This window comes from Bubalus kerabau, chromosome 13 (assembly GCF_029407905.1).
Source record: "Bubalus kerabau isolate K-KA32 ecotype Philippines breed swamp buffalo chromosome 13, PCC_UOA_SB_1v2, whole genome shotgun sequence".
NCBI classification, from domain to species: Eukaryota; Metazoa; Chordata; class Mammalia; order Artiodactyla; family Bovidae; genus Bubalus; species Bubalus kerabau.
Genome location: NC_073636.1, coordinates 22,548,466 through 22,571,719, shown reverse-complemented (window position 1 = coordinate 22,571,719; position 23,254 = coordinate 22,548,466). Strand labels below are relative to the sequence as shown.

General features: G+C 36.2%; 1 protein-coding gene across 4 annotated transcripts in view; it reads left to right on the top strand.

Moving 5' to 3' along the window:
• Window positions 1–23,254, top strand: part of NEBL (nebulette) — a 377,813-nt gene that overhangs the window by 248,193 nt on the left and 106,366 nt on the right. Inside the window, exons 2-5 of one of the 4 annotated variants that reach the window (XM_055543769.1) lie at window positions 9,948–10,102; window positions 12,525–12,596; window positions 20,720–20,824; window positions 23,031–23,141. The exons of 2 other annotated variants lie outside the window; for them this stretch is intronic. In XM_055543769.1, the coding sequence (XP_055399744.1) occupies window positions 12,558–12,596; window positions 20,720–20,824; window positions 23,031–23,141 (255 nt within the window). In that variant the 5' untranslated portion in view covers window positions 9,948–10,102; window positions 12,525–12,557. Of the gene's footprint in view, window positions 1–9,947; window positions 10,103–11,925; window positions 12,436–12,524; window positions 12,597–20,719; window positions 20,825–23,030; window positions 23,142–23,254 lie in introns of those variants that run through there. One more of the 4 variants, XM_055543768.1, reaches the window with a different exon arrangement.

The window sequence follows — 23,254 nt, the reverse complement described above, 5'->3', positions numbered from 1 at the left end:
TAATCATACAATCTCAGAACTAGAAAGGCTAGCCCATTTTTTACAGTTGAGAATATAAAGGACCAAGGATGTAAGTTGCACCCCCCAGCCACCACACAGCAGGTGAATAGCAGAGTGGGGTTTTGAACCCAGATCTTGGGACTGCTCCCTCTGAGGCACATTTTCCACTCTACATATCAGAACACTTCCTTCCCAAGTGATGCCTCTGTGACTGCAGTTCATTCAGTGGGCAGTTAGTGGGCTTCGAATCTCTCCTGTCCTTAGTCATTCTTGCCTCGTCACTTGTAGTGTTTTTGCCAAGTTAAAAAAAAAGTAGAATAAGTTCTATCATTCTGGTGTGGAATATGATCTGATGCATGTGTTCTGTTTTTTTAGTATAACATAAACTTAAGCAGAGAAGCCCCATTACCACCTTTTTCATGAGTCAGTTATGATCTTCATCAAATCATGGCCCAAATACAACCCTGGTCCTGTCTCTGAGATACAAACATTATAAAAACCTGTAATTTACTTTAAAAGATACATTTTTGATGATATTTTGAAAACTATTTAGTCCTTATAAACATTTGAATAATTAAACAAAGATAGTATTGTTTTTGGACAAGTAAAAGAAAATGCTGAACTTAAGATATAATGAAAAGATAAATTAAGTATCGAACTAGTTAAAGCATAATCTTCTTTACAACAAAGTCTTGGCAACTCCATCCCAGTAGATTAGATTTCATAATACAGATAATTTACTCCTTACAGGAATTTGCATTTTGAGTTGGCCACATTTAATTGGCAATCAGGTAGTCTCTAAAATAATCTTATAAAGTTTATTTAGATAAACTAAAGGTATTATAAAATTTATTATTATATTTAAAAACCCATACAGATGAATAAGAAATTATACAATCTAGCTATTTAATCATTAAATTAAAATATGTGGTTTCCTTACTCATGACTATTTGTACAAGGGAATAATATAAATACCATAAATAATTGTCAAAGGAAATAACATATCCAGTGATTTTAAATCATAACATAAGAAACTGAGTACAACCTTGATCAAATGCACATATAGTAATATTTCTATAAGAAAAAATATTTCATAGGATTATGACAATAGTAATGTAGTATCAAAGCTTAATTAAAAATCTTGAAACAAGATGTCCTTGTAACTTTATTAAAGTATGTCAGCAAAATAACCTGCTTTGTTTCAGCAAACTTTACACCTAAGTAAAATTTTGACATAAAAAACAAAACCTTCAAAGTGGGAATACTCTTTTTAAAGTTCACTTTTTTTGATAGTTTATAATAGAAAAGCTTAAAAGTATCTACTTCATGCTTTAAAAATGTAGCTTTATAAGAAATGGCTAGAGAACATGCATTTTAAAATTTATCCATATTGGTAAATGAAGTTCTTGTTTTCAGCTCAGGCGTGCATATAAGGCCAGTATTTCTTTTATACAATTATGATTGCTCTTAAATTTGGGGATGAATTATTCCTAATATTCTAGTCTAAATCTAGAGAATTTTTTAGTTTTTGTGTGTGTAAGTTATCTTCATCAGTTTTGTGTGAATCAGAAAACCCTTACCATAAAAGTCATTATTATCCCACTATTTTCAATGACTACCTACTATATTTTTCTGAACTGTTAAGTGTTAAATCTCATTAAAGGATAATACACCAGATCTTTTTGGGTGTCAAGGCAGCTATGCAGAAAGGGTAGGCTCTATTTGGATGCAATAAAATCTGCCTGTTAAATTATTTTCCATTCTGCTTCCTTCATTTTGTGTTGCTATACCTTATATGCATCTGAATCATCATTAAGAAGAGGACCACAAACACAAACTTTATGATCTCAGTATATGATGATCAGAAGAGAAAAAGCAAGGCTCAAATAAATTTGAAATTTTATTGTTTAGAATGATTTCGACATGCAGGTAAGGAGCAGAATTGGAGAAGGCAGTGGCAACCCACTCCAGTGTTCTTGCCTGGAGAATCCCAGGGACGGCGGAGCCTGGTGGGCTGCCACCTATGGGGTCGCACAGAGTCGGACACGACTGAAGTGACTTAGCAGCAGCAGCAGCAGCAAGGAACAGATAGCACTAGGGCATAATGGCTTATCTTGAAATGACTGTTTTGAAATTTGGAAGGTTAGTCTCAGGTTGCCTGGCCGCCCGTGGTCCATTTACTCTAGGCTTTTGTTGTGGTTACTCATGGTGCTTCATGTGTGGTGCTCGTAACCGCTCATCCCATTCAGCTATGCTCGACCCTCCCTCCTTCCCACACTTCCTTCTTTCCTTCCATTCTTTCCCTGGGAGAGATGGTTGTTAAGTATTTGCTGGATCACTATTGCTTATAAGTGTACCATTAATGAATGAAAAGTAGGAAAGCTTCTCAAATTAGGTTCCTGTCAAGTCAAGGATGCTCATCATGCTTTCACTGTGACCTGCTTCTACTTTTCCTTCTAACTCAATTGTCTCCAAACCAGAAGTACTCTTCCTTTCAAGAACCATTGGTAATGACCATCCCTCTGAAGTTGGAAATTGAAAAAGGAAATAGAAAATAATATTGCTAAAAGGAATCAGAAAGTGCTCTCTCATTGCTCTATGTTCTAATAGGTTTTATACTGTCTGAGTAATAATGCAGACATGGGTTTGAATCTCTGACTGTGAGAACTGAAGTGGGTTCATTCTTCATCTCAGTGTCTCATCTGTGAAATGGACGTTGGGAGGATTAAGTAGGATTCTATATGTAACGCAGTGCTTTGCTTATGGCTATTACTTTTTCATGTCCTATCAGAGATCCTGGTAGGAACCAGCAGAGGGGGCTTCTAAGAGTTCTTGACTACCTCCCTCCATTTTTATATGAAGTTCATTTTTCTCCAAAATTTTCAGCAGAGTTTATATGAGGGATAACGCAAATGAAATTTTAGGCTTTGGATAGCATTTTATGTAGCAGCATTTTTGATTCATAGTGCTTCATGGCATTTGGATATTATTAAAGACTCAACAGTTTAAAAATATCCATTTTGCTGGCTCCATTAAGGAAAGAAGCTGGGTCCTCTGTGGAACAGAAATAAGAGATGTTGTGTTCCCCTCATTGCTCCAGATCTTTTTTGTTGAGTATTTGAGAAATTCATGTGTTTAATATAAAGTCTAATTTCAGTAAAATACTTAGGTTGTTTAAGTGATCTATCAGCTTCTTTATTAAAATCTCATACTTCACTATGACACTGCTTTACAACATGGTTTAAAAAGAACTTACCTGGCCAAATGGATGAGCAAATTGGTGGCCTGAATTGCATGATGTGAGTTAAAAATTTGAGTTTAAAAAAAAATGAGAGTATTGATGGAGATAGTTCCCCATTTGGGCTTTTGTTATTTAGATAGAGAAAGAGAGAGTGAATATCTATTATTCATTCACATTATTATCTATTTATTAAATATTAAGGAGTGAATATTTATCCCCAAAACTGCTGGAACTTTGAAGTGTGTCATTCTCTTTAATGAAACAAGATAGCATTTTGAAAATACACCTTTGGTGAAGTTAATTAAAACATAATTTAAAGAGTTAATTCTTTATTTATAATAACAATTTAAACTTCTAATTAAATAAATTCCCATGTAAAGAACTCTGATTTGGATAGTTCTGGAAACTAAAATAGATTGCAGTTTTTATTGCTTGCTTATTAGGATTCTGAAATTCTCATCTTAAGAAGTTTAATTTTAAATGTCCTTTTTTTCACATCTAAAGTATAAATGTGGAGAAGGAAATGGAAACCCACTCCAGTATTGTTGCCTGGAGAATCCCATGGATAGAGGAGCCCGGTGGGCTATAGTCCATTGGGTCACAAAGAGCCAGACACGACTGAGTGACTAAACAGCAAGGTATAGATGATCAAAAATGAAAAAAAGATAGCTAGTGATTTCCAGTCTTATAGCATCATGGCACCGCTCTGGTGTCCACTTTGGAGCCACTGTCCAGTAGGGCTCGTCTGAAGTGAGGTGTGCTGAATTAAAACACACTGAATTTCAGAATATAAATAGGGTAAAATATCACAATACTTTTTATACTGATTATATGTTGAAAGATAAAATTCTGGGTACCTTGAGTTATAGAAAATATATCATTTATCAATTTAATCTGTTTCTTTTGTGGCAACTAAAATACTTAAAATTACATATGTGGCTCACATTACAATTCTGGACAGAGATACTCCAGAGAATGATTTTGGAAAGAGTTAAAACAACATAAATAGACTTTGCCTGGGAAAAGTCACTTTATGAGCAAATCAAAAGTAGGCCAAGCATACTGGGGTTATGAAGAAAAATCTTGCGTACGCAATTTAAGAAAAAAAAAAAGGTATATGGAGAAAACCACTTGTAGATATAACTAGTGTACAAAATGATAAAAAATTGATAGCTACAAAATTATTTGAACATTGATAAAAAGCTTTTAAAAGCATGCTGCATTTTAAAATGAAGTTTTATTGTTTAAAAATTTAAGTATAATTGATTTACAATATTGTTTGAAAATGAAGCTTTTTAAAATCCAACAAATTTATCATAGTATTAAAAAGGTGTATTTTAAATTGAATATACTAATGAATATTGATTTTCACATGTATATTCAGTATCTGAAATATACTGGAGATATATACAAAAGCTAGTACAGTGTATTACAAAATATTTAGATGCTCATTTCACCAACATTATCTGAGAACATTAAAATAGTGCCAGACTCATAGAATGCACACAAGAAATATTTGTGAAATGAATGAAGTTGGACACACACACACACATACTAAATCATAGAGAATATAAAGTCCTCAGAGAGAAATTAACACCAATATATGTTAAACTAGTTCTCACTAAAAAGTACCAATTGTTTTAAACATCACTAACTTTATAGCTGTCTTAATGATACATTTACTTTAATTATGGTCTTATTTTGATATTTTGAGTTACACATGAAGAAAACTCCATGAAAACAGTTGGAACAAAACTCAGGAGTTAGTGCTTCAAAAGTTACAAACTTGTAAGGGTCAGTTGTGGTGTTTTCCTGGTCTTAACCAATAATGAAATCATGACTTCAGGATAGAAATACTTAGCCAGCTTAGGTACAGTAATTGGACGCTTAAGGTTCAAGTAGAAGGATCAATAACGCTTGTATAGTAAAAAGTAGGAAAAAAAGTGCATTTTAATGATAAAATTGTAATTATAGCAATGTAGAAGCGTGAAACTTATAAACAACATTTAACATAATTTCCATTAAATTGGGGGGAATATATAATACAAATGTATTTCCCTTGCGTATTTTTCTTCATACAGTTGGGGATAATTTTTTCAGTATGAGTCTTCATAAAGTCCAGGTAAGAGGAATATTTCAGTTGGCCAGTGATAAAATGAAGGGGTAAAAATTAAATTCAAGGCACATGAAGGTGTAAAGTAGGTGTAAAGATGTTTCTGCGATTAGTTGACCAGGAAATGTGTTATTTTAAGTTTGTGACTCAGACCTACTTAGGATCACTGTGTTAGTAAGTGATTCCCACACACATACTACATGGAGTTCTCCCTACTGCCCTCATCTCTTCCCATTTTATGCTCCAGTGACATTGAAATCTTGGTTCCTCCAACTTTATCTCTGGGTCTCTGCAAATGTTCTTTGGATGTCTTCCATATACCCCATTTCTTTGCCTAATTCTGGCTTAAGTATTCTCTCTAGGGGGAGATCTGCCCATTACTTGGTTTCTGCTAGATCTTCTTGCTCTGAGCTCATGTAACTCCCTACTTGTGTTTTAGAGACATTGTTATACTTTCTCCAAAAAGGGCTGAATTGTTTCACATGTGTTTACACAAGTTATTGTTCCAATGACTGTTTTCAATATGGCCTCAACTCCAAAGCCTTTCCCTTTTTCCTTGACTATAAAGACTTCCTCATTATTTCCACGTTTTAATGTATGATTCTTCCCGTCTGGAAACATGACAGAAACAGCTTTTCTCCATAAATGACTAGGAAATTATTTACTGTGTTTTCATAAAATCCATAAATCATGTAAGCAGGACATGCTATGAATTAATTGGGAGGACATCTACCTCTGAAGGGTTAAAGAATTGCCAACACTGATCAAGCCCACACTCTGGCTCTTGATATGGTGTTGACAGCCAAGCAAAGAGCTTCTTCAATAAATCCACTCTCATATTCAAGTTTTTCCAGATGTGAGAAGTAATTAAGTCTTTGCATTTATTGAAGCCTTGTATGCTTTTCAAGAGGAAACTGGCAGCTGTGATGAATTAACTCTGCTTGAGTGCATGTGTGTGTTATGTGTGTGTGTTTTGCGTGTGAATGTACATATATACAAGCACACATGTGGCATTTGCCAATAGTCAAATGAGATCAGACCTTTTTAAAAAAGCAAAACAAAACAAAAAGCTAATTTTCATACACACCAAAAAATTTTACAGCTATAGCTCACAATTTAGAGAATATGGCTTTATCTAATATCACTTTCTTAATTTTTACTTTTACTGTATGTCAAAGGGAAGAAATGAAATTATTTGCATCTGTTAAAGGGTTTTCTTAAGGAAAGGTGAAACCATGATTCTTGTAAAACATAAAATGAACACATTTCAAAGATTTTAACTCGTTAATTGAGGACACCAGATTGATATTACAATAGGTTAAAAGGTGAATTTGAAGAACCAAACATAAATGAGTAATGGGGAATGATGAATTGAGTTTACAGATAGCTATAAAAGGATCTATCAAGAAGCCAATAATCAATTACTCTTCCCCAGGACACAATTAATTTGCATTTGTATGGCTAAAACATCATTAGCATTGTTATCAGTTTTCAATAATTTATGGTGTGGGTAAGTAGTTTAAAAATAGTGAAAAGCCAGATTAACCAGAAGGTAATGCTAGATAAGGAAAGATGTAATTTTTTTTTTTTTCCGCCAATTTCAAAGTCTTTCACATTTTTCCCTGACACCTCACACAAAACTCTAGGAAAGGCATACTTTTTCAGAATACTCAAGCTGTTTTTTTCCTGCTTGACACTTTGGTTCTGATTACGAGCTACACAGAAACCATTCAAACCTTGGGCTTCTCTTGGTGGGAAGGATTTCAGAAGTGCTTATGGTTTGGGCTTTGTTGTTACTAAATTGGAACAAATAACTCAAGTAAGTAGCAAATTGAACCAAAGTCTTCTTTCGGTTCACTGGGTACTTATGTTAATGTAGACTCGGAATAAGAGGACTCTTTTTTCCCCCTCTTGTCAATATACTTAGAAGAATAGATATTTAAAATTTTGGCATCCCAACCATCCCCAACCTGCAAATTGTTGTGCCCAAGATTATTTGTGGTTTCTTGTTCTTCTCTTCCTCCAACGCAAGTGTAGATGTGTGGCTTTCGTTTGTGAGTAGGATCTATGTTTGTAAAAATAGGAAGTTCAATACAGAAAAACACTATTAAATCTTACTTTAGCAGAGTTCCCTGTGCTATCCAGTAGGTCCTTGTTGGTTATCTATTTTAAACATAGAAGTGTGCACATGTCGATCACAGTTATGTGGCAGCATGGATAGGACGCGGCCGAGTCGCTCTGCTGTGCCCCTGAAACCATCACAACGTTGTTTATCGGCTGTGTTACTGTTGTTGCTGTTTAGTCGCTAAGTCATGTCTGACTCTTTGTGACCCCATGGACTGTAGCCCACCAGGCTCCTCTGTCCATGGATTTTCCAGGCAAGAATACTGGAGTGGATTGTCATTTCTTCTCTAAGGCATCTTCCCAACTCAGGGATTGAACATGTGTCTCCTGCATGGGCAGAAGCATTCTTTACCACTGAGCCACCAGAGAAGCCCCATTAATCAGTTATACTCCTATATAAAATAAAGTTTTTAAAAAAATCTTATTTTAATGGCAAAATTGGTAATGGTGACAATTATTCAGTTGCTTTGCATCCTTTAGATTTCTAATTAACAAACAGTAATGAGATAGCCATTAAAAAGGAGAGGATAGACTTAATGAGTGTTAACTGTAAAAATAGATTGGGTTAATAACAAGCAAGACTCTTCTCTTATATAAAGAAGACAAATTGCCCTAGAGAGCTTATATTTCTTGTTTTAAGAAATGATTTCTCCCCCTCATCTATTAGTAGAGTTCTCTTTTAGATAGATGCCAAACGGTGAAGAAACACATAAGGCAAAAGTAAAATAATCAGAGATTCAACTGAGAAGCAAGAACCTTCTGGGGATAGTCATTTAAAAAAAAAAAAAAGGCAAAATGAGTACTTGAAAAGACTGCCAAGGCAGGCAAGCTTCTCTCTCATTTACCATGTAGGGGGAATATGTTATAATAAGATATGTTGAATTAATTTTTAAACTGGAAATATTCAGTTTATCTCTAAATATCCCTCAACACAGAACTGAATCTCAATCTATTTCAGTTGTTTATTATGGAATTTCATTTGCAAGTCACTCATCACCATGTTAGGGAAGAACCACATGTTCCATCACTGCAGAGAACAGAAAGGAGAAAAAAAGTGAAATAAATATGAAACACTTCTCAAAATAAGAGATTGAATAAGAGATTCTTATTGTACGTGACCTTAAGAACAAGAAGACAGTCGGACACTGCCTGACTCGTGATGATGGTGTAGACTTGCTTCCCTGGCCAGGGTCTGTGTCTCCAGAGACCCGAATTACCCCTGGGACCTGTCAGTTGTTATAGAAATAGATTTGCTTATACATAAACATCAAACTATAAAAATATGGAAGACTTCTGTACTACAAATACACAAGGTAGCTCTTGTCTTTGGGTTGTTATGCTGCATGAAGACTTCCTGGCCTTTAAAAACATATTGAAGGTTTAGAATTTACTCTTTCAAATGAGGCGATCTTGCGATATCAAGTTCTTTCCCTGGAACTGTGTACCTTTATTCGATAGTTGAAAACTCTTGTGTTTGTAAGGGGCTTTCCTATTTTTAGGTGCTTTCCATTTATTAACTTTGGGCAATTCAGTTTTTCTGCTTAATGATGGAGACTTTGAGCCAGAGTGGGGTGAAATAATTTTCCCTAGAGGATGTGGGAGAGCCGGACCTGGACCTCAGGGGGTGTTTGGCAGTAGATAATGTGATCCCATCCTTGGTCTCATCCTCCATCAGGGCATGGGTAGAGTAGGAAAGTAAAAGGTAGATGACAGAAATGAAATGCTTGGAAAGTAAAAGGGCTTAACAGCTATACAGATATTCCCTTTTGGCTAAGCCTAAGGTGAAAATATGTATTAAAAGACAACATTTAACATGATTTAAAAAAAAAAAAGAAAGAAAATTGGGGAATTTTGAAACATGATAGCTATCCATGAAGAACACTTCCTTCATATCCCCAAAGTCCCATTTTGGAGCTATTAAGAGACCTTTACTGTGATGAAATTCAGGGCTTAAAATGTTTAACAGAAAATTTTACATGAATTTTATATTATACCTACAGGTAAAAAGGAAAAAAATGCATTCAATCAAAAGTAGTAATGTATCTAGCTTGCCAAACATTCCATTAAGGAGTTCCTACAGCAAGTCTTAAATGATTAAAAAAATTTTTTTTCCTACCTCATTTTAGCACAAATTAAATTTTACTCACCATTACATATCTAACATCAAATTCAGTGCCTGGAATAACCACATTTCTTTGAATGAATAAACGTAGGGCTCTAGTTAAATTTTGGTCCTAATGCTCCACTAGGTAACCTTGTGAATAAGACAAATAATTAATTTCTGTTGACATCAATTTTGTTCTGTATGAAAGAAAGGGCTTTAGCAGGATAGACTTCTTAAGGACTCTTATAGTTTTAAAATTCTGATTTTAAAACCTTACATGGAAAATTTGTGTTCACATTGTATATGGCATTTGTTTTTGATTTCCAAACTTTTGTGCATAATCTCAACAGATTATTTTCTTCCAGCACAGTGGAGGATTTGTTGTATGATGGAAAATGAGAAAATAGCAGCCACTGAAGTCTGACCAAGGTATCTCACCATAGAGAGGAGACGTCACCGTGCGCTTTGCGAGTACTCTCACCTCGAACACTAGCCAGGCAGTGCCTCTTAGGCAGCTTTGGTGAGATTTTCTTCCTATGCTTCTAGAAGTTTGCAAGAAAAGCTTATAAAAAATATGCTTTTCCTATTTCCAAATAAAGATACTGTAATATAGTTTCTATGGAATACTATGATAGTCTTTTGGCAGAGGCTTGAGGGAAACAAGTAGAGTCCACACATTCTTCTCTTTTATGGAACAAATATAACATACAGAGAATTTCCTCATAGAATTCTCTACACTGGCCTGACATGACTATGATTTTATTTTTATTTTTTTATATTTTCTTGACCATGCCATACAACATTTGGGATCTTAGTTCCCTAACTAGGGATTGAACCTTCACCCCTTACATTGGAGCATGGAGTCTTAACCACTGGACTACCAGGGAAGTCCCCATTACTATGATTTTAAAGTTAAAGTTTCCAGTTTCAGAACCCTTGGGGCATTTCATGTTGTCATTTGGCTGGTACGTAGGTTATATAATGCCACTAAGTTTGCATTAAAAGTCATTTCATAAAACAATCAACTCTTAATAGAACACAACCATTTTTTCCAGAATACAACAGTGTTTTCCTAAGTAATATTTCACAGAAGAATGTTAGTTTTCTGCAGTATCAAATACAGTATCAAATAAAAGAACAGATAGGTAGGTAGGTATGTAAGCAGGTAGTAGATAGATTAGATTAGATGAATAGGCTTTCGTTTGGGGGAATTGCTGGGTTAAGCAAACTTAAATAGTTTTCTTGGTTGTGGGTCTTCTAAGGTGTGGTGTGGGAGCTTCTAATGTGTCATTATGCCTTGTGGATCTCTAAGTGGCAGAGGTATAGATTAGTATACAGGTTTCCCCAGACATGTTTGTTTAAGAAACCCCCTTTTCCCCTTCAGAGTATTCTGCAGAATTTTAGCCTCATACAGCACAATTTGAGACATCTATACATGATGATTGTATAATTTTTTCGTTTCAGAATTTTTAGGCAAGATCAAGGCAATTTAAAAAATTTAAAACTAAATATGATACTAACACAACATTGTAAAGCAATTATACTCCAAAAATGAAAAACAAAACAAAACAAAACAACAACTGGATATGCTATTAAGAGAAAACATTATCATACTTTTTTGCTTGGAATGTATTTTTTGATTAAAGTTATGTTTTATATCATTTGTTTCATTATTCACCATAAGGTACTTTTTATTATGTCCCACATGGATATGCTACAGCTTTATAAATATTAATTTATCCTAGGATTTAAAAAAACAAATCGATAAATTCAACTGTATAGTCTTAGAACTACCTCAGTTGACATTAAAGGGTTTGTTTTGAGAAATACATTTTAAATTATATAACTGGTGATACATACTGCATTGTAAATATTGTTATAGTTTATCCTTCTAAACCTTTCCAAGCATGTATTACACATTGAGAAATATACAGATATCTAGTGAAATGTGTAAAAATTGACCCTATGGGCAAAATTGAAAGAGGGTACTTATTATTTTTTGAAATAATGATGTTTCTAGAATTCTTAAATAATATATCAGCCTATGTTAACTATAGCTTCTCATGTTTAATGATGTTTACAATTAAAATAATACAATAGCAATGTATGATTAACAACCATAATTAACTCAGAATAGATTCTTCGAAGTGGTTCAAAGGGCTTTCCAAGATAAATTACTAGCCTTTAATCAGCTAATATAAAGTATTTTTTTAGACTGAAAAAGTATATATATGTCTCATAAAAATTTTAATTTAACTTAATGAAATGAGTTTAATGATCCAGATTCACCATACCAACTCTGGGGTATGTCTGACATTCCAGTGAAAGCTTTATTTAGATGGAGTTGAGGAATCTTTGAGATAGTAGGCTTTCCACTGTGTTATCTTGAGTGTTATAGCTGAGTGGTTTTCCCAGAATCTCTAAGTCTTATTCAAACTATTTTATGAATGAATTGAATTCATGAAATGTTAATGAACTTGTCTCAGTTTAAAGAATGTTGACTTGAAAAGTTCACAAAATTGAATTTTGCCAATTAAAATATTCTTTCCTCTTATGAGGCTAGTCCTTGCCAACCTCAGTGATCCGGTTCTATCCACTCACACGCAGCTGTGATAAGGAGGGTGAAGAGTGAGCTAAATAGGGAGGAGGCCTGGGCAAGGTCATTTCTGCCGGAACACAGAGATGCCAAGATCTCAAGGGTGCTGCAGTATATAAAAAGGTGCTGCACTTGTGAATTTTATATATATATATATATATATATAAAGCGTAAAAATGAGGGTTCCTGTATTTGAGGATGTGAAAGATGAAACTGAAGAAGAAAAAACAGGGGAAGAAGAAAATGAAGAGGACAAGGTGGGTGAGAAGGAGCTTGCTGAGGTGTGGTGTTCATTCCTTAAAGTTGATGATGAGAACAATGTTTCCATTCCTTTTTCCCTGGACAGGTATTCTTTAAGCCTGTTATTGAAGACCTGAGTATGGAATTGGCCAGAAGGTGCACTGAACTCATTAGTGATGTAAGTGGCTTAAAAATTTTTATCTGTTTTGCCTTGCATATGTGGCATGATTATATCATAGAATCAGAGAGCTGAGGAGAAAACCCTGAAATCATTTATTTAAAACCCAGTGATTTTCCAAATCATGGAACTAAGTCCAGAAATGTTAAACGGTTTCCCCAAGGTCACCTAGACAGAGAATTTCTGTGGGGACATGTCTCCATGTTCTTAAGCCAGAATCTTGTCCCTTCTTGAACTTCACTGTCACTCTGGCATGAAATCATAAGGCATCAAATTTCTGAGCATATTCCACTGAGAATACAAAGCCTTTTACAATTCGTGTAATGATGTAATTTGTTTTGAGAGGATCTCTATCTAAATAATGGTTTTTAGCATTTTGAGTAGCTTTTATGGAATCTGATGAATCCAGTAGTTTTCCAGACGAGAAACATGAATGTTTCTATGTGCATGTAACATTTATTAGCAATTTAGGATTCAGTTTACTGAACTGCATGTTGAGAACTCTGAACTGGATGTGGATGATGCTATTAGTGAAAGGAGCATTGTTGTTGTGACTTTCTTTCTTAACTGGGATCAGTTTATGTTGTATATCGAGGGAATCCTGGGATTACAGAATTAAGTAATATGGGTAAACTCTGGGAGATAGTGGAGGACAGAGGAGCCTGGTGTGCTGAAGTCTATTGGGTCACAAAAAGTCAGACACAATTTAGTGACCGAACAACAACAATCTATATATTTCTGTCTACCTATTTACCTATAGTAAATACGCAAACTAGGATGGTAGAAGCAAGGGAAATGTGTTCTTATCTTGGGATGAGAATTTAATGATCCTCACTAGAACAGTTATAAGAGAATTGCTGGTACACAGGGAAGATGGCTTATGAAGCGTGAGCAGGTGCCTGTCTTATCTAGAAAGGGGAGCAGAGAACTGGTTGTTTCTGTTGTTGTTCTTAAGCAAGATGATCAGAATAGTTTACAGACTTTTATTTGCAGAGGAAATCAATCCTGGGCCATATAGTCAGTGTTCTCTGAAATTAGCCTGCCTGAGTAGTTTAACAGTAACCCTGAACAGGCTGGCAGGACACAGTTCCTCAAGGGAAGTGTGTAAAATACTAAGATTAAGAAATAATAACACATTTGAAGTGTTTAGTAAATTGTCTGGAACATTGTGAGTAATGAGATGCTAGCTGTTATTAACGATTGTCTCTATACATTAATTTTGTATCCATCCAATCACATTTTATATATGATTCTGTGCTCCCTTCTGGTTTGTTAGAAGAGCTGGGATGGTGGAAATCAGACTCCTTCCTGTATTCTTGACATGTAATGTAATTAACTTTTAAATTGAGTGTTTCTTTGTGCCATTTCTTAATATTCGTCACAGGCTACTATAAGTAAAAGTTCTTTGTAAGCTATAATAATACTGAAATGATAACGGCAGCAACAGTGATAGTAAAAGCAGCAACAGCTAAGATTTATTGAGGACTAAAGCCAGGTAATGCAGCTTGTGAGGTAGGCTCTCTTGTGTTCCCGTTTTAGAGGTGAAGGACAAGAAGGCTCCGTCCAAGAGGTTAAGTAATTTGCCCAGATCACACAGTGAAGTAGTGGGGAGTAGGGCTTGAACATGAAGCCCTGTCTCTTAGCCAGTCTGCCATGTTATCTGTCCTGTAGCTTTCATGCAAAGTGTACCTTAGCTTTATTATTATGTATTACACAAATATTAGTGATGTGACCGTGTAAAACTTCAAGTTCCAGAGCTCTGGAGATAGTCTTCCAGTGTTGTTTTGTTTGAGGTGTATTTGTGGCTGAGTCAAGTTATATAAACTACTAAAGTGACAACTTTAATTAGTAGGTGATAAGAACATTTCTCAGTGATTTCAAAACCAATCTTGTAGTGAGGGGCGATGGCCTTTACTGTTTTGACAAAGCAAAAGCCATGTTATTTTCCTCTCATGTAGGTGAAGTCAAATACGTGAGAGTAATTTCTGTTTATTATAGGTTTATGTTGCATAGGCCGTTCTACTGAAATATTTAGATCATATTACTGTGGCCTAGTTTATATCTGTGTACATGTTTACATTTTGTTTCCAAAGAGAATTCCATACTTATTAAAATACTGGTTCAATTTTTGAAATTTTTATATTTACCAACCAACAGTCTGAACAATTACTTTCTTTGTTTCTTAAAAAAAAAAAAAGAATCAAGAGTTTGTACAATCATTTTAAAATCAGATTTTAATTTACCCTTTCTGGAAGAGTTTCAGGAATTGAACTGAATCAAATTTCTATTGTTTTTAGAAATGTAATTAAATAGTATTATTAAGTAATAACTTGTTCATTCACACCTGGTGTCATCAGTGTTTTTATATGGAGCAGATTAACTTAAATTTGAAATTCTTTTCTTTGTTGTGTTGTCTGCATGACTAGATGGTGGTCTAAAATGTATCTTTGAAATTGCATCAATACGGAGCTAAAAGCAAATATAGAAAGGACGAATTGAGTTAGATTGGAGTTCCAGTCAAGTCTTTATTACGTCTCTGATAGTGTCCATCTGTTCGTGCTCACATTTAATTTAGTCCACCAGTCTTAGCCCCAGTCTCAATCTTAAAGACAAACCTTCAAGGACTTTAGTCTTGTTTTATAATCCTTTATATCCCAAGGGGGAAATCCACGTGTTTACCTGAGCCTTTTTGTTTGTTTGAAGGCAATCTGTTTGCAGCTTGTCACCATGTGAATTTGGTTTTCTGTTTGCCAGCTTTGTAGAGTCCTACATCTTGAAGCTTTGAGAGGCTGGCTCACATTTCCTTATTTATATTTGTTTAGCTGCATCATGTCTTTGTTGCAGCATGCGGTATTTTTCATTGCAGCATATGGACTCTGGTTGCAGCCTGCAGTCTTAGCGTCTCCATAGCATGTGGGGTCTTAGTTCCCTGTCCAGGGATTGAACCTGCGTCCCTTGCATTGCAAGGCTGATTCTTAACCACTGGACCATGAGGGAAGTCCCAGGCTCACATTTTCTTGATCAAATCACACAGCTAGTGAGACACTGACCTGGGATTTGGAACAAGGTCTATCTGACTCCCAAATCATGGCCACCACGATGTCCTTTCTTTCTGTTGTGTGCCAGGCACTCCACATGCAATACTGTATGTCATGCCACAGTGAGCTGGTGCCAAAGGCCCCGTGAGCCTTAGCTCAGAGGTGGTGAAACCCGGCATTGAGTAGCTTGTCCTTGGCCACCTGACTAGTCAGGGATGGGGACAAGAATCAGGTTTAGATCTGGCCAAGTCCAGCGCCTGGCTGGTAGCCCCTCACGACTCTGCTCCATTTTCCAGATGAGAAGGTTGGTTTCATGGATTTCTCTTCATGGCACAGTCTGTCTGCATCCCCTTCATTATCATTCTGATCATTCCTCTCCGGACCTCTTTGAGGTTTCATGTGTCTTTATCAGGATGTAATAACGGGAACTGTGCGCAGAGGTCCAGATGTGGATGGCTGTGACTGTGAGTAGGGAAGCATGCTGTTTCCTGCCTGTTTTATGATGATATTTACAGTTTCTTGGACTAAGGGGGGCTGCAGAAAGCCATTAGATCAGCCTCAGTAAGGACAGCATCCTCAGCCATTTCCAGTCCTAATTTCTGACTTGTAGCTGATCATGTAGGGCCCATCCTCTTTTAATAGTCCGAGTGATTTTCCCTTGCTAGGGATGATCTAATCTGTAGTGGCCCACCCTCTCGCACAGCCCTTTGAGAGCTTCTGCAGTTTGTCTCTTTCAGTTTAACATCTCCCTCTCCAAAAGAGCGCGAGGTCATCAGCAGACCTGCAGACTTCCCTGTATCATGCCCTTGCCAGATAATTCATTAAAATGTTAAGTAAGAATGGCCTAGTGATAAGTCCTAGAAGGCTTGCACTGTTTAGAATTCTCCATAGAAAGAAATGTCTGTTTTTCAGATCAGATGGCTTCATTTTGGGGATCAGGATGAGGCATTTAAAAAAATTTTTTAAAAAAAAATTTTTTTTTTTTTTTGCCTTGCCTAATTTCTGCTTTGCACATGCTCTGCCCATACTGTGGGGTTTCCCCTCTGCATAGCTCACTGCCCAATCTTGAAAGACACCTGGTTCTCTGAGGCAGCCTTTTTTATTTTTCTCTTAGCCATGTAATGCTTTTTATTTCCCCAGATATCCTCTCTTTGGTATTTTGTCCTGTTACTCAGCTATCTAATCAATTCCTTGAATAAATCAAACCCACTGACTACACTGAGCAGTCAGCATCATGGATCTGGGAGCCTTTTGTAGGGTGGTCATAAAAAATAGTAGGTTAAAAGGGACCCTTTGTATGTTTCTTGTAAATTAGGATAAAGAGTCTCTGCAGAGCAAGTGAGCCTGCATCTGCCAGAAGCCTCTGACTCAGTGTTTTGATTCAAACCTTTTTAGGGTGTTCATTTGTGTGGCAGCAGGAAGAACATTTTCCAGGCAAGTGAACATTGTTTATTGTGGGTAACCGTTCCCGATGCTGAAAACATGGGATTCCATGGTTACCCCTCCAGAGAAAGCTCCAATGGTGTTCAGAAACCTGGGAGAGCAGCCTTGGCTCTGGGCGCCTCGGTTAACACGCAGTGCTGGAGCCGCAGTTCTGTCTTCCGGGGTTCATTGCATTTAGCCAGTGTGGTTCCATTTGTGAAAAGACTTCCTAGCTCCTTCTGGTTAAGAATGCTTGTAAAAGGAAATGCCCTCTAACATTTCTACATCTGTCTTCCGCTTTCGGCCATTAGCTGGTCTCATACTAAAGTGAAAGAAACTAGGCTAAGAAGAGGAAGCACACTCAACTAATTTAAGTTGAACTGTAGTTGAGACATGATGGGATTAATGGGTGAGGTCAGGAGAAAGTAAATTATTTAGGGCATCTTATTGACATTAAGTCATCAACTTTGGATTGTGTGTTGGTTGTGAGTGCAGATGGCTGCACAGAACACGGATATCCTAGCACAGGGGCTTAACAGATAGATGACTATTTTTTTGAGATGAATCCTGGATGGAGGGGCTGCAGCCTTGATGTTATCAGTCTCTCAGGCTCCTTTCCTTCTGCTCTGCCATCATTGGTACGGTGGTTTATTTCTTGTGATGGCCTGGTTTCTGCTGTTTTCCTGTGGTTGGGGAAGACAGAAGGTGGACATGTCAATGGGCTGTGTCAGCAAGTCTCTCCCCTTGTATGAGCTTTACCAGTAATAATGCTGGGGAGACTTCCAAGAATATCTCATGGCCAGAGCTGGGCACCTGTCTTCCCCAACCGATCGCTGGCCAAAGGGAATGAGAAAGCCATGCCTGTCTCAGAGCAATTTGTCCTTTGCGGCTGTGGTAGGGGCGTATCTCCTCCCGTAAATACACTTGAGTTCTATTGTTAGGAAAGAAAGGGTTTGGAGAGGCAATCTATCCAATAGATGGGGCCATCTGTTAGATTTGGAATTGACTGTCTACTCAGTGATTTTTATTTTACCTAAGATTTAGTATTAATCATCAACGTAGTTCCCTTTCATCTTTTTTTTCCCAATTCTGCTAGTATACGAAATCTACTAATTTGTGGTATTCTTTATATAAAAATTTAAGAACATATGCTTACTGTCTCTCATATTGTAAAATTCATTAGAAATACAATATGAGTGACAATAAGCATATAGTAGATGTATGTGTGTGTGTTTATCTTTTAAATAAAGATATTTGCCTGCAGAGCAGAGGAAATAAACACTTCGCCTTTATCCCTAGCTCCTGTCCTGAACATTCTGCTCAAGTCAGAGCTTATCAGAGGCTGTAGCCACAGCACATACCACTGCTGTGAAGAATGTGAATGGGAGAGGGAAGAGATGGTGGCGAAAGATAAAAATAATGAGCCAAACTTAAGCCTAATGATAGCTTATTTTATCTCACGCTTAATTATATAACGGAGATACTTTTTTTCTCCTTATGATCAAAATAGCCTACTATTTATCATAGTGCCATTAACGGTTTAATTACTAGTGACTGAGGACGGTGATTTGCAGAGACCTAAAATTATGGCTAATCTTTGAGAAGAAAAAAAAAAAGCAATTCAGTGCTCAGATAAGATAAATATGTTCTAATGTTGATTTCATGAATAAAGCAAATGTTTAATGTGGTCAGCATCTAATATCTGAGTCATCGCCGTGAAATACGGCATTTAAAATAACGTTACTCAATATGTTTGTGGCTGGTTACACCTCAGGTCAAATAATGCCCCTTAGGTCTGTTCAAATATGGTAAAATCTCTATGTCATGTTAAAGTGTAACATCAACATTAGTCATGTTCTTTAAGAACCAGGTAGTGTATACCATTAAACTTCACTTTTAGGCTGTAATTAGGGAGGCCATGTAATTTAATCATCTGAACTATGACATTTTTTTCAGTCTAAGTATTTACAGTCTTGGGCAGATAAACATGACTTTATTACAGGGTGATACAACTTTCAGCAAATTACCTTCATCCTCTCAAACAGTCATAGGTTTTGCCTGCCCAGTTTTCAGACTGGATGGCAATTAGTGTGACGGTGGGATTACATTTCAGGTCCCTCTCTATAGTTCCTGACTTCTTTTTGACTTATCTGCCCATGCGGGATATTCTCGCAGAGTAATCCTGGCCTCTCCTGAGGGGAGAAAGAGTGATTCCTCTCACTAGTGAAATGGAAAGAGGAAATGAGGATTGCTCAGCTAAGCCTTTCTGGACTCTGTCCCATTTGCCTGCCTGCCACCACAAGGGGGCCTTCTGCAGTGATCTCCACAGGTGACAGGCTTTCTCGGTGGGTTCTATGCTTGGGGGAGGGGAGGAGGTTGGGGAGGCCTATGGAGTTCTCATAAATTGGATAGTCAGCCTTTGATTTGAGTGTAATTAATTAGTGACCAGAATCCCACTGTGGCCACAATTTATGCCCCCTCCTCTAATCCAGCATGTCTAGGTAATGATGCTAACTGTAATCTCCGTTTGTTTAATTTCGTCCTCTTCTTAATTGGTCACATCTGTCCTGATGACTCCTAACTTTAAACCCAGAGGTAGGCAACTGTGTTTCTGCTTGACCGTAGGCTTACCTGTTAGGGTCTGTGGCTTAAAGTAACAATAAATTAGGACAATTGTATGAGTGAAATGGAGAATTTTTTTTTAAGATGTGAGTTAAAGTTTGTGTGTGTGGTATGACATAGCTACACAGAAAATGTGTAAATTGGAAATACCTATTTTATATACATCTGCTGTACGTATTCCCTCGAACTTGTGTATTAGTTCTCAGTATTCAAGTTATCTTGAGAAAGGCCATGCTTAGCACAGAACCAGATTTATTTATTGAGAAATTTTAGCATGGTTTGAAGAAATCAAGTGATAAAGGAGTGTGCTGAGTATGCATGCAATACTTTGTTGTTGCTAGTTGCTAAGTTGTGTCCAACTCTTTACAACTCTGTGGACTGTAGCCCACCAGGCTTCTTTGTCCATGGGATTTCCCATGGATTGGGGAAATCTGGAGAAGGAAGTGGCTACCCACTCCAATATTCTTACCTTACCAGTGGGCCACCTGGGAAGCCTATGCAATGCTTCTTTTTAAAATAAAGAAAAAATTATTTTTAATTAATTTTTGTTGATGTATAATTGCTTTACAATGTTATGTTAGCCTCTACTGTACAGCAAAATGAATCAGCTGTATGTATACATATATCCCCTCTTTTTTGGATTTCCTTCCCATTTAGGCCACCACAGAGCACTGAGCAGAGTTCCCTGCGTTATACAGTAGGTTCTCATGAGTTAGCTATTTTATACGTGGTACCAATGTTTCTTAATTATGCTGAAGAAGCTGGACAAATAGGACCCACAGTCAATGTGGGTCCAACACGCAAGATCCTTGATGGTAACTGTACCGTTGCTTATCTAAAGAGCAGCCTTTTTCTTACCCTGCCTCATCCCCTTTGTTGTTCTGGGCTGGATATCAGTTTATTTGATTTGGCTTGTTTTGAGCGTCATTCCACATTGGAGTATTTATTTCAGAAAATAGACTTGTGCAGGTTAATTCTTCTGTTCAAAAGGGAGCGTTAGAGTTGTTTACTTTCTCTTATGTAAAATGTTCTCTCTTTCAGATCCATTATAAAGAAGAGTATAAAAAGTCTAAAGACAAGTGTACGTTTGTGACTGACACGCCTATGCTAAACCATGTAAAACACATTGGTGCTTTTATTTCTGAGGTAAGGTATCAAAACTTTTTAAATGCCTTATATTATTTTCTATTTATGTAGAAAAGTTTGTGTATTAAAATTAGAGAATAATGTTTCTGATAATACCACTGAATGTTGACATTAATAATATCTGTATATATAATTCTATGCATTATGTCAATTAACTTATGTAAACTGGTAGCTTACTATCTATTGTTGATATGTTTTATTATAGATATCTATGTTGACTCTAACCTTTTTTTATTTACATCAAATTAAAAGGAGATATTTTTATTCAATAGAAAGTACTGGCAAAATAGTCTCAGAAGTTCCATTATTTTATTTCTTAACAGACTTATTAGATATAAATGATCCAATCTCATTTTGAAAATAAGTCAAACTGATCAGCAGATTCCATAAAATGTGGTATCTGTGGTAAGTAACTTCAGATCAATTTGAACTATTTTTGGTTAGGATCAGCTCAACAGAGATACCTGCTATTAAATCATAGAGTAAGAAATGCGCTACGTTCATTTTCCAGCTGAAAAGTCATATAATCTTTTTCTGAGCGCATGTAGAACTGCAGCTTATGTTGTCTTATAAAGCACAATGTTAACAGTGATTTCTGTGATGAGGCAATGCCAGTGTCTGCGAATAGATCATTTTGAAGAGATAAACTCGAAAAGAAGATGATTAGCTAGTGTTGTAGATGACTGACCTCTAGTGTTTCGTAAGTTATTGGAAAAAGAGCAACGTGGTATTCTTGGGATTATTTCTGCCAACATGAAAGCATTTTGAAGAAAACTGGTAAATTTTAAGTATGAAAATCTGAAGAGTTATGGGAACACAAGGCTTACACAAGCTATATGCTCAATGAATCAACACTCAAATCTGGCTCCAAGTAGGAGTGACATCAGGGACTTGTGGATAGAGTGGGGAAAGCCACAGTTTTGTTTACTTGTGTAAGCTATTAAATATTATTTCTCCTTCACAGAGAAATGCTTGGTGTTCTTAATTATTAATTGAGGCTTTTTCCTGAAGGAGTTAACTACAGAGGAAAAAAAAAAAGGAAGAGGGCAATCTGTTACATTCCTTTGAACCTAATCTTCCCAAGAGGAAATAGTGAATGAGTGTCTCTCTTTATGAGTAATGACTGAGATCATTTAGAGGCAGTGCAGATTGTATGTGGGAAAGTGCAAAAACAGCAAAAAAAGGCTCCCCAACCTCAGCACCCCGCCATTGTGGTGGAAGAAGTTAAGAAGACTTGAATAAAGGAAGGCTGTCCTTTGTGTTCAGCTTCTAGACAAATTGTAATGACTTGTGTTTTCTGGAACAGCTGAAGTGTCTCATTCTCATATATTTTTTGACAATGTGAGACAACAATTTCAAATATATGAAATTATTGATACACAAATAGAATTACTTTTAGAAATGTGCATGGGTTTAAGTAGAAAAATAGCCATTATTTAATTAAATTGATTTAATTAAAATTTTCATTTGAGGTATAATTGATGTGGAATATTATATTAGTTTCAGGACTCCATATTTGTATGCACTGTGAAAGGACCACCACAATAAGTCTGTCATCATATGGAGTCACACGTCTTATTTCTTTTTTTTCCCTTATGATGATTACTTTTTAAGATTTACTCTCTCGGTGACTTTCAAGTATGTCATACAGTTTTATTAACTATAGCCACCATGTTAGATTTTATATCCCCATGTACTGATTTTATGACTGGAAGCTTGTACCTGTTGACCACTTTGCACCCATTTCTCCCATCCTTCAACTCCCCTCTTCCAGTTGTTATTTTCTTGCATGTTTGATTTAAAGGTTTTACCATGATAAATTGGATTTATTCATTCAAATATGACCATCGGGTTTGGTATCTGAGATTAAAGTTGACTTTACATACTTAAAAATATTTTATTGGAGGATAGTTGCTTTACAGTGTGTTATTTTCTGCCGTACAACAAAATGAATCAGCTATTTGTATACATATATCCCCTCTTTTTTGGATTTCCTTCCCATTTAGGTCACCACAGAGCCTGGAGTAGAGTTCCTGAGCTATTCATTAGGTTCTCAGTAGTTACCTAGTTTATACATAGCAGTGTATATGTGTCAATCCCAACTAATTTGTTTCCTAAGAAAGTACCTGTCTTCATTCTCTTTCAATATTCACAGTAAAGGAAAAACTGAGACATATTTATTTTTCTTTTCTTTCTTCCCCCCTAGGCAAAATACAAAGGCACCATTAAGGCGGACCTTTCCAATTCTCTTTATAAGCAGATGCCAGCCACAATTGACAGTGTCTTTGCCAGAGAAGTCACACAACTACAGAGTGAGGTATGGTTCTCCTAGATTATTATACAATTATGTAAATCAAATATATACCTAATACACATTGTTTAGCATTTTATAAAGAGTTGTTGCTCTTAGATAAACAGCAGTCACTGATA